Below are 17,428 nucleotides of genomic sequence, written 5' to 3' on the forward strand. Positions count from 1 at the left end.
TATGCAATTTATATTTCCAGATTTTTTTTATGATCGTTAGCAGTTTCAAAGATTACGTGCTTAAAAGGTCAAGTTAAGTCATCTTATCATGCTTCACTTGTCTATGTTTAAAATATTTACCTGGGATCAATATCTACCTGGATTAATTAGTGTCTACCTTTTTTCAATGCATATCTAAACATCTCCATGAACGTTAATTGTTTTTAAAATATAGAAAACTGTCCACCATATGAATTATTTCTTCATATAATTTGATTTAATATCAAACGTCCAATTTATTAAAGTAAACGCTGATTTGAAGACTTCTACAAATCTCACTAGAGAAATTGATCAACGTGTCGCCGAACATTAACTCCTAAGTTTTCGAAGATTTATCATGCATTTTTACTGTCATGTCTACATTCTTGCTTTATTTTAAGCCATGCATATATTTGTTCGACTGTTATTTTGTTTGTGTTTTTAAAATAAAAAAGATACAGCAATAAATAAGGGTACTGTATATAACAATCTTTTTTTAGTTATATAGAACTATTTCTGGAGAGGGAAGCTTTATAGATACGTACCCTGTGTAAACGAAGGAAATAAAGAGAGATGTGACAACAAGGCGCGCTTAAAAAACAAGTACTTGGGGTTTTTGTTTTTGCTTTTTTTTATACTTAGAAAAACCAAGTACATGTATGACCCACTCATATATTACATCAGGTCTATACAATTCAGATGACCTAATTATAATACAATCAAACATTTCACCAGTGTTACTTAGTTTGTCTGCACGATCCATTGTAATTGTAGTACAGTTCTTCAAAACTGTAAAAAGTGGACCCGCTTCATTTAGGGAATAAGAAATCATTCTTAAAGTATCACGAGGTGATGATTTTGATCGGCGCGTGGTTAAATTCAAATTCAATTTGATCTGATTAAATTATCATAGATGTTATCCTTTGTTTCTGCATGAATTTGCGAATGTATTTTTGGAATGCTTGTATAATTCATCACGAGTTGCATGCTCGCTTTAAATAGCATATCATTCCATATTTCTATAGCTGGTTCCAGTGAACATACTTTTTATTTCATTTGTTGTCACATTTCACTTCGAACTTGTTCATTATAAACTGTAGGCGAGAAAAAAAACCCATTAAAGTGCTTTTATTTTCACTGTGTTTGCGATTAGACCATTTTTGGCGAACATTCATCCACCGTGAACACTGTGCGTTAATGACAGAATTATTTTCAGGTAGCAATTACACGGGTTAAGACCGTTAACTTACTTAGCCAGACTACTCTTCAGAAAAAGAACAAAACACATAGAAAGTATTTTCCTATTATAACACTTGTAAAACATTTAGCAAATAAAAAGACAGTTATTGTTAGTAATTTTCATTATTCATAAGAATTATATTTGATAAAGTTAATATGATTATATTATAACAGGAAATCTAATTATACGTTAAGTTAAGTACAGTGAAAGGTACCAACAGAGCAAATCGTGAAATTTTATACACGCGAAATTAAAATCGTTTCCAGTAACATCAACGCGTAAGATTTGTAAATTGTCATAATTCACTCCGGATTCATTCATGGTGAAAACAACCGTCATCTGACAAAGTTTCGGAGTTAAGACACATCCCGAAAAACGTTTAATACGAGAAGTAATCCTCTAAGGTAGCTGGCATAATACAAAGAAAAAAGTACAAATTCACTAGTATTTTGACGTTTTACAGTGATTTTAAAATATCACAAAACAAAAATGAATAAATAGATAATTTAAATGTAGAATTAAGATACACATTAAGATTAAGATACACATGAGCTAAGAATCTATAATAAATTATTGTATTTTAATGAGTACTTTTAAACTGAACAAACTGAATTTTTGAGTTATTTTAAACTAAACAACCTGAATTTTTAGGTCAAGTGAATCATTCAGGTGACCTATTGCAATTGGTCTTCGTCCGCCGCCGTGCTTCGTTCGTTAACAAATTTAACTTCTGCTTCAAACTACATGGTCAATGATTAAATTTTTTATTATAAAGCATTTCAATGGTTAGAGGAATCTAAATTGTGTAATGCATGGGAAAACTGAATTCATTATTATGGTATATGGTCCCTGGGGTCAGGGGTTCAGGCCCTAGGGTGGGAACAATATGGCCATATAGTTCTCTACTCCCATATGGATTTGTGTCTTAGAAAATCTAAATGCATGGTTATTATGTCCATGAAACCCTCTACCTAAAATATGCATTTAATGGTCCTTTGGTCAGGCACTCAGACCTTAGGGTGGGACCAATACGGCCTTATATCAAAATTTGATAATTCTTTAAAATTCTTCTTCTCTACCCCCTTACATGTTTGTGAAAAACCCTTTGCTTAGTTATGATGTGCATGAAATCCTCTATCTAAATTGTGAAATCCATGGCCCCTAGGTCAGGAGTTAAGGCCCTTTAGCTAGGTCAGGGCCAATTTGGCCATAAGGTCAAAACATATTAAATCTTAAACAATCCTCTTCTCTAATCCCATATATATTTGAGAAAATACTAAATGCACGGTTGCTGTCCATGAAGTCGTCTACCAAAATTGTGAAATTCATGGTCCCTGGATCAGGCGTTCCATATGGCCGAATAGTGAAAATGTATTGATTTATGATTAAATACATGGGAGATGTTATTATGATTATAACTAGACTGCACGGGTTGACATTGCATATGATATCGGACATTTACGAAATAGATACATCGAAACACCGTATTGTTGACATTTATATAACCAAGCTTTTAGCCTACATTAATGCTATTAATTTCACTACACTCTGCTAAGTTAGAATAATCTAACTGTGTCTCGGAACAGGCCTTGTTAAAATGCATCTCATATACCCGTAATGAGCAAAACATGCAGAATCGCTCCGAAACGATTTTTGAAAAAATTAATGAAGCTGCGTTAAAAAATAACAAATTTTCATAGCAAACCCTTTTGAAGCTTTAAATACCTTTCATCTAAAAATTTAATTCATATTAATGAAGAATTCTACACTGTTCACCAACGTTTTTTACTTGCTTCAAATTTACACACCATTCATGACATTCAGAACTCTCGGGATTTTTCATATTGAATGCACTGAGTTAGAGTTATCTCCCGTATTTCCTGTAACGAATAGAATATATGACAAATTTTCAATGAAATTTTACACATATTTGTAATGTCCATGCAAATGTGATATTGTGGAAACATAACAAAAAGAGCCTCCCGTGATTTAGCGTGAATGTAAAGCACATGCGCAAGATTGTAAAATCCAAAAATCCTGATGATTTTCGGATTTCTAAAAGGAATTTTCGTTGATTAATGATTAGCGAAGCTTGATTGAGAAAAACTAAAAACAAATTGGTAATCTTCAAGTACCAATGATGTTTAAAATAAATAAAACAGGAGACAGTACTCTTCCGATTTCTCGGTATTAAAGCCCAAAAATTCGAGTCTATTATTTTAATATATTAGTATAGATGTCCTGTTGTTAAATTGTGAAATTCACTACCAAGACCACGGGGCAGTAGTTGAGGCTTTTGGTCGGGAGAGGGAGGGGGATGATAAATATGGCTATATAATGAACATTTATTTTTACTTCGGGTAATTGTTGTGTGTCAAGCATTTGCAATAATTATTTTAACTTCATCTTGAAAACTATATGGTAAATTGTCACAGGGCAATATTGATATAAATATAAATTCTTTTTTAGTAAATCTTTAAAGTCCTGTACATTGTATATATACTTGTAGAAATAAGGTGTATTCGTTTTGTGTGCAATATAAATAACTGTGAATTTAATAAAAGATTAACTCTTGAACCCCTAACTCCATTTTTTATGAATGATTATTTTTTTAAAACATTAAACAATAACAGCAAGCTAACAGCCAGCAGAGTCTCAAAATAGGATTTAAACTTCAAAATGAAGCTTAAAATACAAACATGATACTGACATGTCAATCTGAGGAATATAGGACTCAGGTGACCGTCAAGGCCTGCGGACCTCTTGTCATACTTGTCATTTTTGTTTATTAATGATTATTAATTGTTTTATACGAAATTTTCAATCGACAACGATTGAATTCAAAGCGAGTGACCTCATAAGGTCAAGAAAACATTTTGTCGCAGTTTTTTGTTTATACTGTGACAATTCATGTTAATATACAAATAGAGATAAAGATTCTGTTACTATGGATGTTCACATGAAATACATTTTTGGATAAAAACAACAGTCTATTAATGTTAACTTTGCTAAAGCTTCTTCGTTTTTGGAACATGCACCAGTGCTTGCTTGTGGTTAATTAAGGCAATAAATATACACTGATCAACAAATCGATTTAATTTTATCTTTTGTCCAAGGGTAAGGAATGACCCATGGCATTTGCTTTAATTTTTTTTTTTACACACACAAGCGTATTGAAACACCAATTTGTTAAGATTTTTTATCAATAAATTCATACTGCTTGAGTTACCGTTCTTTTTCTTGAAAAATATAATTGGAGGTTTTAGCAGATTTGATTGAAATACATTTAAACATAAGATATAAACATGAGCATTAGACATTAACTTTTTTACATGAGAAAATAAGTTACGAAATGATTGTTTTATTTTGAGATTTGTATTATCTAAAGTTATATTGTTATTTTTTTTTTTTTGAAAATCTTTTGTTATTGATACATAAAATGTCCTTAATATAATTTTCCTCCCTCGTTCAAACTAACAGATTATCAAAATATTGTTTTGTTCAGAAAAATCTTGAAAAATCTCTAACATTTCATATGAGGACGGAAAATTTGAACGTTTAAGCGTTAAATCTTGATAACTAGTACTATTCTATTGATTGTCTATGATAGAAATATAAAAATTGACTGTCGCAGTGACAGCATTAATATCAGAATATATGAATAGGGTGGACTTTGTTAAATTTCCAAGAACATGAAAAGTTCTAGACAGTTAAACAGATTTTTGATCGGGTGTACTTAATGTAGAAAACGCTGGTAAAGACAAATGTGTTTGCACAAAACATTAAAATTTCCGTGGCGGAAACGACCCGGCCTATGAGTATCGAGAGGCTGTTTTGTATCGTACTCGTACCAGTTGCCAAGAAATGGTAGACTATGTCCTCAAATACAAGAGAAGATTGTATCCTGTGTCAAGAACAGCAAGACATTTCAGGAAAGTCAAACACAAACAAACCTTGCAATTTAGTAAGAAAGAATCAAACTCTGTTTATGATCGGTTATAGTGTAGATATTTTGCACATTAAAAAAAGAGAGCAAAACAGGATGAAAAAATAAAGATAAAATAAATTTAAAGATTCCAGAAATGTTGGATGTTTGAAAAAAGTTAAAGGATAAATGTAATTATTTTTCTCAAAACTTTTTTTTAATGAAGCATCATAGACATAGACTGAAAAGTACATACAAAAAGTGCTTTCATTGTTTGAGATTTTCTCGAATATTGACACAACTCCTTAACTTTTCACAGACTCTCACACTCGTAACAATGCCATTATGTTTGAAGTTTATGCATGTAAAGTTACATACATGTACTAGATATATAAATACAATACTTACAGCAATTATTCTCAGAACATCAAAGGAAATTACAGGCTATTTCAGTATATTATACATCAAATATTACCTGCTGAAAAGACAATTGATGAAAATATTTCTCTGTTTATTGAAGAAATTTGCCATTATACCAAGAACGACAATTAATTTCAAAATGCTTCTGCAAACATTTCGTTTTGTTAAGAATTTTGAGCCAAACTTTTGTGATAGATATTTCCTTCCTTAAACGCTTCGAACTATCAGACAAGTAAAGCCAATTGAGTTTTGATGATCGTAATTGTCCATTTAGGGAAGTATTTGCCTGTATTATAATGTTAAGTAGTTCTATATTGTTTGTGTTTGAACACGTCTTTATATTTATAGAAAAGGAAGGAAATTCAGAACACAATTATCTGGGTTGAGCTGAAAAGAAAGGACAAAAAACTCATTGTATGTAGATAACCTTTATATTGGTAATTGAAAAATTTATTATGTTTTCAGCAGTTATTGTATCATATATTACCTTGTTTGTATAATTTGAAGCTATCGGGGTATCACTTGATCTTTAATTCGTTTTTTCCTATCATTTAGATACAATTGACAAAATCTGCAATAATCTGATAATAAATTGGCTGTTTTGTAGTTAACTTGCATTTGATAAATACTTAACGATTGTAATATTGCGTTATCATTATGTTTATTTCTTTTAAGTTAACAAATTTCACTTATTATCAATGAAGAATTGTAATTTGACAAAGTGCGTCGTATTTCGTAGAGTTAAAGAATATTGAATTTGATTCCATTTTTTTGATATAAGATAGGTATATATCATTTAAGGTATATGCATTTCATGTGTAAATATTTCTTTTATCATAAGATATATTTATTATATATTTAATTTTGTGAATTTTGACTGGATTTTACCTAAGCTCTCTTTTTTTTTAACCATGGATCATCTCTGACTAGTGTCGCAACTTTCCTATTTTTTTAACCTTGCACCAATATTTGTGAAGCTTCATTTGCCTTAAAAGTAATATTCTACCCTTTGAAAAAGACAATTCTCTCATTGTCTACATACTAAAAGTAATCATTGTAAAAAGACAGAGTTTTATAAACTTAGTTATTGATAGTTTACAAAAAAACTACATGTTTATATAATAACAGGTAACCATATCTTTTTTTGATATTTCGTTATCTTAACTATTTTTATTGATAATGAATGTTCTTTTGTGTGTTTCTTTTTGTTTTGGTATCTACCTACCTTTACTACCTTTTTTTGAGGAACTTTTCCACATGATGACAAGTGCTGATGAGCTTTTGATGCAAGCATTGAGTGAGGTATGTAAGACAACTTTTTTTTTTATCTTCAAAGGAAGTTGTCAAGAAAATTCGTTTTATCATTTTTGTAAGACATTTTCCTTAAATACCAGGTCCCTAACAAAAATACTAACATGTTAAACTTTCAACTTCCAACAAAAACCTTTGTTAACTGATAAACTAAACAGTCATTTGCAATAGATAACCAGATTCTTGTAAATAACATGCATATATCATTTATATATATATATATATATATATATATATATATATATATATATATATATATATATATATATATATATATATATATATATATATATAATCTTCATTTTAAAAAAATTCTTGCAAATTTTTTTTTCCGAGATAGCTTTTTTATTTTTGAATATATTGAAACATGTTTAAGGTCATTCGTTTCCAACGGAAGACCTTGTACTAATTCTGATGGTAATTCTTCATGATTGTTATTCTTCTTCTAAACGATTTTTAAACCTTAATAACTTTTGTGTTTGTCATTCGATTTCATTCAGATTTTTAGATTCAGTCACAAAAAAAAAAAAAGGAGAAAAAGGAGAAATCGTAACTTCCATGTTCGAGTTATTCCCCTTTTTTAAAAAGGGGCATTCGTTTCCGGACAAAGGCCTCGAAATTGTCCGTAGCAAATAGTCCAAAGTTCGGAATCCTTCAAATTGACACTTCGAATGTTGTCATCTGATTTTTGTATTTTATTTTTTTCAATTGTACCACTTGAACTATATAATCGGAATCTATGTTTTAAAAAATGCTAATTTTACTCATGTTTTTGTTTCGTACAGTTTTAGTTTGAAATATTTTCTAAATGCAAATAGAACTAAAGTTGTTTATAACTTATAGGGCTTTCGTTTGAGACAAGAAAAAAGGGGCTGGTCCCTTAAATAAAAGATCTTGGCGCCCGGAAAGTATGCTACATAACTAAAAAACAATACATGCTACGATAATGATGTCACTGGTAAAGTTGTTCTTTATTATCTAATCAGTCTAATTGTAAAATAGTATTGTTTGGATATTGCGTAATATGAGAAATAAAAGCTTCACATGAAGACATGCATACCCGCTTTTATTTTGCTTATAGGGAATAGCTCCCTGTGCGTATTAGTGTTTTGGAGTCGCAGTCAATAGACATGCCTTTATCTGTTTTACGAATGATCTAACTCTTCAATATTCTGCAGCCTGGGGATTACATTAATGCATAGAAAATACACATGAACTAATTTTCAAGAGTTCAAATTGATTTTCGAAAGCCCTGACTAATCGGAAGTTAAGGTATTGTGAACAGACCTCCTGTCAATATCTGTAGGACTCTGACAAGTGTAAGAAGAAGGGGATGGTTTTTTAAGACTTATTGACAATCCTTTCTTGACTTGAAGCTGTAACGGAAGACCTCATCGTTGCATGCAACGAGCTCGGCTGTAGTTTCTCTATGTAATTTGTCATTGAAATATTGTACCTAATGACCCTGTGTCTAATAACTCTCCGAATTTACAAAGTTATTGCCCTCTTGTATGAAAAGCTTGTTACTTCTCTTAAACCATTAAAGTTAGAAAATTGAAATTCTTTCTAATGTGTTAATTTTAATAAGAGGCTCCTTCAATCTATGCATACCGAAAGGGTCCGAGGCCCCCTTCTAACAGTTAATTCCGCTTTAAGTTTGAAGCATTCAATAAAATCACTTACAACTTGTTTACTATACCTTGTAGATACATCGTACCACATTGAATCAAAGCGTCTTCCTTGACCATTCAACATGACATGAAGGTCAAAGGTCATTTTAAAAAACTGTGTTTTAATGCTTTCTAATTTTGTATGAAATATTGTAGACATTTTCTTGATATAGTAGGACTTCTTAGGTGAACAAAGAATGAAAATAACAAATCGTCAACTGTAAGGCATTTTAAAATAAAACTTTTCAGCCTCTACATTGAATTAAATATAGAGTTATTGCAATGTTTGTACAAAATACTTGTTATCGCTACTCCTCATAAGATTCTACCGTAAGAGGTAGGAGTTTGAAAGTTTTATCAATGTCTTTGGTACACTTTGATGGTTCTTCAGTCTATCACACCTAAAGGAAACAAGGTCCCTTTCTAGCAGTAATTGCCCTTGAACTTTCGAACATTCGAAAAAAACACTAACAACTTTTGAACCAATAATCATCGATCCATTGAACTACTATGCCTTGAAGAATATACCTTGGGAGATAAAATTGACAAAATAGTTAAAGGTCAAGGTCATTTGACAGTCATAGTATTCGTGAATTTAATATCTCTTATGTTTAAGAAACTTTTTAGTGGATGATGTAGTACTTCTTAAGACATTTTAAAACATTGCCTTTCAGTCACCACCTTGTAGAGTCATTGCCCCTTTTTAGCAAAATGCTTGTTATCGCTACTTGTCTTAAATCGTAAAAGATAGAGACTTGATTTTTTTTTATAATGTATTAACGAGGCTGGGTTTAATTTGTTCTGTCCTAGATTTTTGAATGAATTTTTTTACATGAATTTCTACCGGTATAATCATTATTTTAGGATAAAAAAATAAAAAATTTACCACACGATTTGTTTAAGGGGTCATCTCAAAGCTTGTTAATTTTTAACATAGGACCCTATGGGATTTTGCTTGAAATGTATAAATATTGCACATTTTTAATTTAACATAGTTTAAAATTACTTCTGCCATAGGGATTTCTTTTTCTGTTCTACATATTAAAGTTCTTGCTAAAAGGCATCAAATGGTCAAATAAAAAGAACCTTTTACCTCCTGGTTTGTTCTAGGGATCTTATCAAAGATATTTTTGTATGCCGAAATTTCCAAGTTTGTCAGATAATGGCTATTTTTTATTTGACAAAGACTAAAAAGGGTGATCTTTATAGTATTATTAAAACATTAAGGTATATTTAGGTAATAAATAAATATATAACATCACATATTATTAACATAAAATACATGGTTACGGTCTTGAAATACCTGTACATAAATTAAGCTATATTTAGGCGGGTGACGAAAACGTGACAGAGGGCTATGCTTGCTAAATCTTCTTCATGTTTTCGACCAGAGCCCAAATATAGCTTAAACTTCGAGACATTTATGTTTATTCTACAATATAAGATCAATTTTACGCAGCAAACGAGCTATTTTCAACAAATTTCGCTGAATGTCTGCAGTTGAAACTATCACGCCATGGCGTTACCAAAGCCAAAAGATGACATCACTATACAAATGAAACGCTGCGCGAAAGCGTGCGTACTCGTTCTGTACCCGGCATCGTTTAGTTGACTTTTAAGATTTTTCAATCTATTCTTAATAAAAGTAATCAATGTCACCTTAAAACAGTTATCGCCTTGAAATTTTATTAATTTTGTTTAAAACACATAACATATAAACCGTAATATGGCGATTGCTCCAGTTCAATTTAAAAAGATGTCCTTGACCAGTAAAATGATAGTAAGGTCAAGGTAAAAAGAAAATGCAAATTTAATCTTTTGACATTTTTTAATGAAATAGCGAAGACGAATATGTTTGCACGATTTTAACTCAAGGATCTTCAAAATATTTGATATACGTAGAAGGAGAAAGGCATGACGGTGAGCGGATTTTCTATGCAATGCAAACATTTAACTTTTGAATATCATATATTTTGACGGTTGGGTTTTTCATGTATTTCTAATGTAATGGTTATAAGTCGAAACCTGTCACACTATCAGCTATTGTACAGTTCAATGAGCGCCAGCGCCGAGGACAGGACAGTTTTTGACAGAATTCTCTCATGTAACGAGAGATATCCATTAAAATCTCACTACAACAAAACTTTTACTTGTTAAGACACAACGTGTTACAAAATGCCAATTTACAAAAAAATGTTAAATTGTTTGCATCTATTCATTTTGTTGAATATCATCATCCCTTACAAGTTAAAAAATCTGGCTATTAAATCGCATATCACAAGTTTGAATCTTCCTGAGGGTGCATTTACTTAATAAGTGATACATGTAACAATAATAATTTGTTTATTCAAACAATTTATTTTTCATATTTTTCATATATTGCATATTTTTCATATATTGCATATTTTTCATATATTGCATATTTTTCGCCTTTACCACTTTTATGCTCATTATATTTCATTCTATTTTTCATAATAAAGACGTGATAATCTGCTGGATCTCAAAACTATTCAAGGTGTGATAAGCCACCCTTATTATACAAATATACAAATGTGATAAAGTTTCTGCCAAAAGAAAAAAGAAAAAAACAACAACCATAAAACCAACAAACAAAAACAATTTGTACATGGTAGAGTGACCCCTTCTATGACTTATACAATATTGTTTATTATTGAGACCAATTTCAATTAAAATAATTTTGAAATGAGCAAAGACAAAATACAAAACATAGTCTTTGTTCCTCATACACTCCTATATTCACCTTTTGACTTGTTTGTGTACAGTTTGAACATGCACATTCTTCTATTAGTGACCGATAGATTGATAACTGTTCACTTAACTGTGATTTATTTCGATTCTATGTATAAGCATTGAACAGATACGAGGCATACTAACAGTCAGCTCTCATGCACTGTTTTATTCACTTCAATTCAGTATGAATACGCAGACATCGCCTGGAGAGATGTGAAAAACGCCATTTCTTATTTTAAAGATTTACGGCCGAGTCAAGACTCGTTTAGTAGGTCAATGCTTTATATTACTGACTTTTATTTATAAAATTGTTATTCTAATATTAAAAGAAACAATATGACGTTCGATACAATGTTTCAATAAACTTTTGTTTATAAATGTTGTTTATTGTTAAGCATTGATTTTTGCGCACATCATTTCTATTTACGTGGACGTACATAACACAAATCCTTGTGTTACATATAACTTTAAAATTTCGTTTACAGTTTTGAATGATGGAAGTAAAAAAAACCTATTGAATTTGGATGGCACAATACCTGCTACGTATAAAGGTACCTATTAACACATTGAATAGTTCTGTCATTCAGTCAACATAAAGGTAGCTAAAACGTTACCAAAAGGTGATTAAATGGCAGAGATATGCAAATCAGTTACCTTTCAGTTGACTGAATGGCAGAGATATGCAAGTCAGTTTCCTTTAAGTTATCATGCAGTCAATTACTAATGATTGAATGGCACAATATCAACCTGTGATATGTAATATATATATATATATACATCAACTAGTCATATACAAGTCAATCAGAATAATTTCGAATTCAAACCAAGACAGGCACGTAGAATCGATTTTGAAAGTGGGGAGGGGGGGGGGGGCAGACTCATCCAAAAATTCTTGACAAGCCAAAAAATCAACAAAAAGGGAAAAGGCAGTTTCCCAAAATCTTCAAAATCCTAATCCGTAGGGGGAGGGGGCGTAGATCTATAACCTTTTTCTTCGAATTCTCTCATTTCTAATCCAATTTTTACACACTCCCAAAAAAGTGGGGGGCCAACTTCATGATAATTCAATTTTTACTATGTAACTTTAAGAAAATTGTTTGGTGCGAGAAAAAGTGGGGAGGGGGTGGGGGCAGCCCCCCCCCCCCCTGCCCCCCCCCCCCCCGATGCTACGTGCCTGCAAGCTATTCCATCTTAAGATATTCCATTTTTACTCATTACAGACTGTAGAACATTTGCACAGATTCGTGTTCTTTAGTTTGTTAAAATCGTATTAATACTGATGGTATGACTATTTTGACATAGGCACTATATACAACATTCCTATTTGTGTGTGGATCATGAAGACACACCCCTATAACCCTCCCATGGTGTTTGTCAAGCCGACCAGTACAATGCAGATCAAGGAGGGGAGAAATGTAGACACTTCCGGGAAAGTATACCTACCCTACCTACATGACTGGCGATATGTAAGTCAGAGAGAGAGAGAGAGAGGGAGAGAGAGAGAGAGAGAGAAGGAGAGAGAAAGAGAGAGAGAGAGTAAATTAATAAGTAAACGGAAATTCTTATGATGCTTATTTGTAAGAAAAGCATAAGTTAACAGCAGTCATGTGGAGACTGTGTCTTCCATATGGTCAATGCAATAGATGCGTGTACATCTCTTTGAGCACTATAAGGTAATGTTAAGAGTACTATCAATACTTATATAGTAAGACATTCTGCCAATAAATTAAAAAATGCCTGCACTAGAGTAACTGATAAAATCTTTGGTACTTTAACACTTGTTGTATGATGTCCGTAAGCTATAATTGAATTTACCTGATAATTAATCATTGCAATATTAATTAAAAACTTACTTTCATTTTCCATAAACCAGCGCCCGAAATAGCAAAAACGAGATTAGGGTGGTTGACACGCTTTGTCGGATCCAAGTCAGTGGATTTTGCATCTAAGTGTATGCTTGCAATGAAAAAAGATATGTAATGATTGCGTAAAGAGTTAATATATTTACTGGAATTTATATAAAGTTTATAAAAGTTAAGACCTTACATGTAATTCTATGTTGAATGATAAATAAAGGTTATTCATTCCTGAATGCGCGATTTTAGTTTTGATGTAAAGAACGCTTGCAAAGCACGACCTCTGGTGAGAGGATGAGATATAACTTTTTAGAACGGGGTAACCAAGAACGCAAGTTGACTAGTCAACGTCATGGCAACAAGTGTAGGACAAGTTCATCATGCATCACAGGTAGAAACCTTGGATTAGACGTCTTTGTGTGATACAAAAAAGTTAGTAAATAAAATGAAACAATTTAATGTAATTTAGGTTTTGATGGACGAACTTTTCAGAACAGGGTGCCATGGAACGCTGTTAAATCAATTAACAGCATTGCGGAAAGTGTAAAGCGAGTTAACCATTGGGTAGATAGTTTGGATCAGACAACTTTGGTTTAAAATATGCAAATTAATATGCATTCACTATACCTAGCGTTTTTTAATTTGATATATATTTTATACGAATACTGGACAACTCGCCTGCAAGACATATCGCCCCAATGACAACTAGCAACCAGCTCAAGACACCCCTCCCCCAAATTAGGACAACTCGCCCCCAATGAAAAATATATATTTTATGCATATTTACAAATGACACATAGTGTTAATTGTCAATCATTTTCAAAAATATTAAAAAAGAAGTTAAACAATAAACTAAATTTCACTGTTATATACATGGTAAGATTCAGCGCTTGCATACATTAATAAGTCGTCACTTTGAAGAATCAAAATTATACGTGTACATGTCACGCTAATTATTCACAGCTTAGGTTTCATTATAATTCTAACTATTTACCATTATCACATGAATAATATAACGCGATTGTTTGATCGCTGAATTCATAATAACGTTGGTCATGATTAAGTTATTTTAAAACTTAAAACAATGTGCTCACTTTAAATTGCTCTAGATTCTAAGATAATATTTTTTTAAGTACATTTATATACATTTGTCTGAATTTATATCTGGAAAGAGAATTTTCAAATAATAAAAAACATATTCTTTAATCAGAATACATACAACCTTCGCTGATTATAGATGCATTTGATTAAAACTGTTCAAGTGACACTGTGATTGAAAATTTTGAAAGATTGTTAAATTTCAAATTAAAATCTATCGAAAATTGAAATAAAACCAGAAGAAAATAAAATGCCACATACTTGTCCATGTGTATACATCACCTATTTTTAGTTTAGATTGTTCAACTCCGCCCGCGCTTCTTGATGTCCAGCCGTGCATTTTTTGGTTTAAATTTAAGGGATAGCTCAAGAAAAATTCGGACACAGTATTTACAAAAATGAACAAAAGTATGGACATTGGTTTAATTTCTCATGAATTGTATCATATTAATGGGAAAATCGTTATTTCTGCGCTTGTGCGGTTTATCATCCACTGAAGAAGGTTTCATGACTGTTGTCATATCTAAATTGTATTAATCTCTTTTAGAAGAGGAGTTTTATATAAAAATATAGGAAAATACTTAAAGTAGTCATGTTGTATATTTTATTTGATATAATGAAATATATCAGAAAGGACAATACTATATATGGGCGTTTTCTTAATTAAATCATATAATATTATGTAAATTTCTGATTATTCATTCAATTGTCGCCCATCCAACCTTGTTAATTTTTGTTGTTTGGTTAACTTTTTGTCCTCGACGCTCTTGTTAAATGGTATATCTTATATGTGTTGTTGTTAAATGGAATTGAGTTTATACGTGGTCTGTAAACAAATGGGGACTGGAACTCATACGAATTATATATACCATGTATAAACCATAATAGGCCAACTAAAAGCCTGTAACTATGAATGTACAATTTTTTTTACAATCCAACCTGTAGTATCGTTTAAGTGATGTACATTTAGTTTAATTGTTTACATAGTGTGTGTTTCGAGAATTTAAAAAAGGACAGTTTTTCAAGAATATACTTACTTCTTAGTCTTTGTGACATTGGTCATTTCTTGTGCCATACAAATTGGTTATCAAGTAAAAGCATTACAGATGCGATAAAAAAAAGAACTTCGTGTAGAACCAGAAAACCACATCAAAAAATGTCTACCTCTATCTAGATTGTTCAATAAAAAATTGATTTTCTTTTGAATTAATGTAAATGTTTATTTTATTTGACATGTCCAATGACTTTTTTGAATTCTTTCCAGCCCCAGTCGGACCTGTTTGGACTTCTACAGATTCTTGCTCTTGTATTTGGAGAGGATCCGCCTGTTTTCTCTAAGCAGTCACATATGGCTCAGTCCCTAACTCCCAACCCCGGAACCTTCCCACACCGTATTTCCCTACCCAGATATACCCACACAGAGTCCTTCCAACGCTCTCTTCCCTTACCCAGAAATACCCACACAGAGTCCTCCCCATGTCCTGTTTCATCATCCCAATATGCCTACTCAGGACGCAGCCTATACTCGGGTGCATCACCACAATATACCAACTCCGAGTTAAAGGCGCCCGTATCAATGCAAGGTGAACTTAAAGTACAAACAATTCTGTGTATTAGCATGTACATGTAAATATAGATATATATATATATATATATATATATATATATATATATATATATATATATATATATATATATATATATATATTCGAAAACTGTGACGTTATCTTACGTGATATAATTATTCAAGCATCCTAAATAAGTGTAGATTCAAAGTTGTTAAAACTTAGATTTTTGGACAAATGCTGCCCCTTAATGGGCTCCGAGGAGTGGTTCAAAGTTTGATAAAGCTATACAATTTAGATTTTAAATTGTTTAAATAATGCTCTCTCCAACAAATGCTGAGGTCGTTGGAGAGGTCCACAATTTTAAATCCGAATGCTTGTATGTAATTTGTGCATTACCTCATTCATTATTTAATGCACCAGAATGTATCTATCATAAAACTCTTGTATTGCAGGGTACAATTTAGACATCTTTCGCCAAACTATGAAAAAATTTGCACTTGATGAATTTGTAAACATATTGGTGGAACATGGCGTTGGTTGCGTGGAGGCGTTTTGTTCAATGACTGAATCGGACTTTGAACAGATGGGACTCGATATAGAACAGAGAAGAAAATGTATCTTAGCTGCACAGCAAATAAAAGATCATTTCTTCAATGTGTTGGAAAGTGGACTAATGTAATAATCTCACCTCAAATTCTCAATATTAAACAGCCTCTTGTTGTCTACTCTGTTTATATTGTCATTTTGTTGCTGATTATAAATTAAAATTCTTACGTGTTAGTAAAAATACAAAAGATTTGAATAACATCGCATTAAATGGGCTCTGCTAATCAGGTTCGTCTTCTTTTTGTTTTGTATCTTTACTTTAAAAGCTATACTGGCACTGTACCAGTTATCGGCTAAAATTTAACGTTTTCTTTTCGTAATTCCTTATTTCTTGATATTTTTGGATAAAACTTGACATACTTTAAAAAGTGAACTCCTTATTTATCAATCTGTTAGTTTATATCATTATTTAGAACCCAAAACATCTTGTTTTGTGCTTTTAAGCACGCCCCGATTTTGCCGAGTTTTTACGATTTACTGTACCAGTTATCGGCTTCGTGATAATAACATTCTAAAAATCCGTGTTCATGTTGATTTTATACTCTGCTAAATGTAGTTTGAATTATGCCCCTTGTGAGGTCAGACTTAAGTTTTCGGGGTCATGATACATTATAAACAAAACTCATCAAATAATTCGTTTATTATCATACGGTAATACACCAAAACGTATACTATTCAATACATAATTGTACAATCAGGCGTTCAATTGCGCTGCGAATCTCTCGGAAATTCGTGAATTCCTTTTGTTTATACATGTTAAATGTATTGATTTTATATGTCAAATCAAAGAAGGGATATAATAACGTATCACAAAGAGGTAATATTCTATTTTTAACTTATTACGTCACTTCCCCCACTGCTGAAAGTGCAAAGATGTAAAATCAGCGGTAAACAATGATCGTTTAAGCTCATGTTTAAAACATATTCAAGAAAGTTTTCAAGCAAACTTACTTTTCTTTATTCGA

General features: G+C 31.6%; 1 protein-coding gene across 2 annotated transcripts; it reads left to right on the forward strand.

Moving 5' to 3' along the window:
* Positions 1–5,967: 5,967 nt before the first annotated feature.
* Positions 5,968–16,690, forward strand: LOC128184917 (tumor susceptibility gene 101 protein-like). Of its 2 annotated transcripts, XM_052854555.1 has the most exons (7): positions 5,991–6,040; positions 6,849–6,905; positions 11,519–11,603; positions 11,821–11,886; positions 12,638–12,801; positions 15,554–15,872; positions 16,310–16,690. In XM_052854555.1, exons 2-7 carry the CDS (start codon positions 6,861–6,863, stop codon positions 16,534–16,536), a joined length of 906 nt encoding a protein of 301 aa, XP_052710515.1. In that variant the 5' UTR covers positions 5,991–6,040; positions 6,849–6,860; the 3' UTR covers positions 16,537–16,690. The 2 variants fall into 2 exon arrangements, with proteins under 2 accessions (XP_052710514.1, XP_052710515.1); XM_052854554.1 differs by having other exon boundaries at positions 5,968–6,905.
* Positions 16,691–17,428: the final 738 nt, after the last annotated feature.

The sequence above is a fragment of the Crassostrea angulata genome, chromosome 5 (assembly GCF_025612915.1).
Source record: "Crassostrea angulata isolate pt1a10 chromosome 5, ASM2561291v2, whole genome shotgun sequence".
Taxonomy (NCBI): Eukaryota; Metazoa; Mollusca; class Bivalvia; order Ostreida; family Ostreidae; genus Magallana; species Magallana angulata.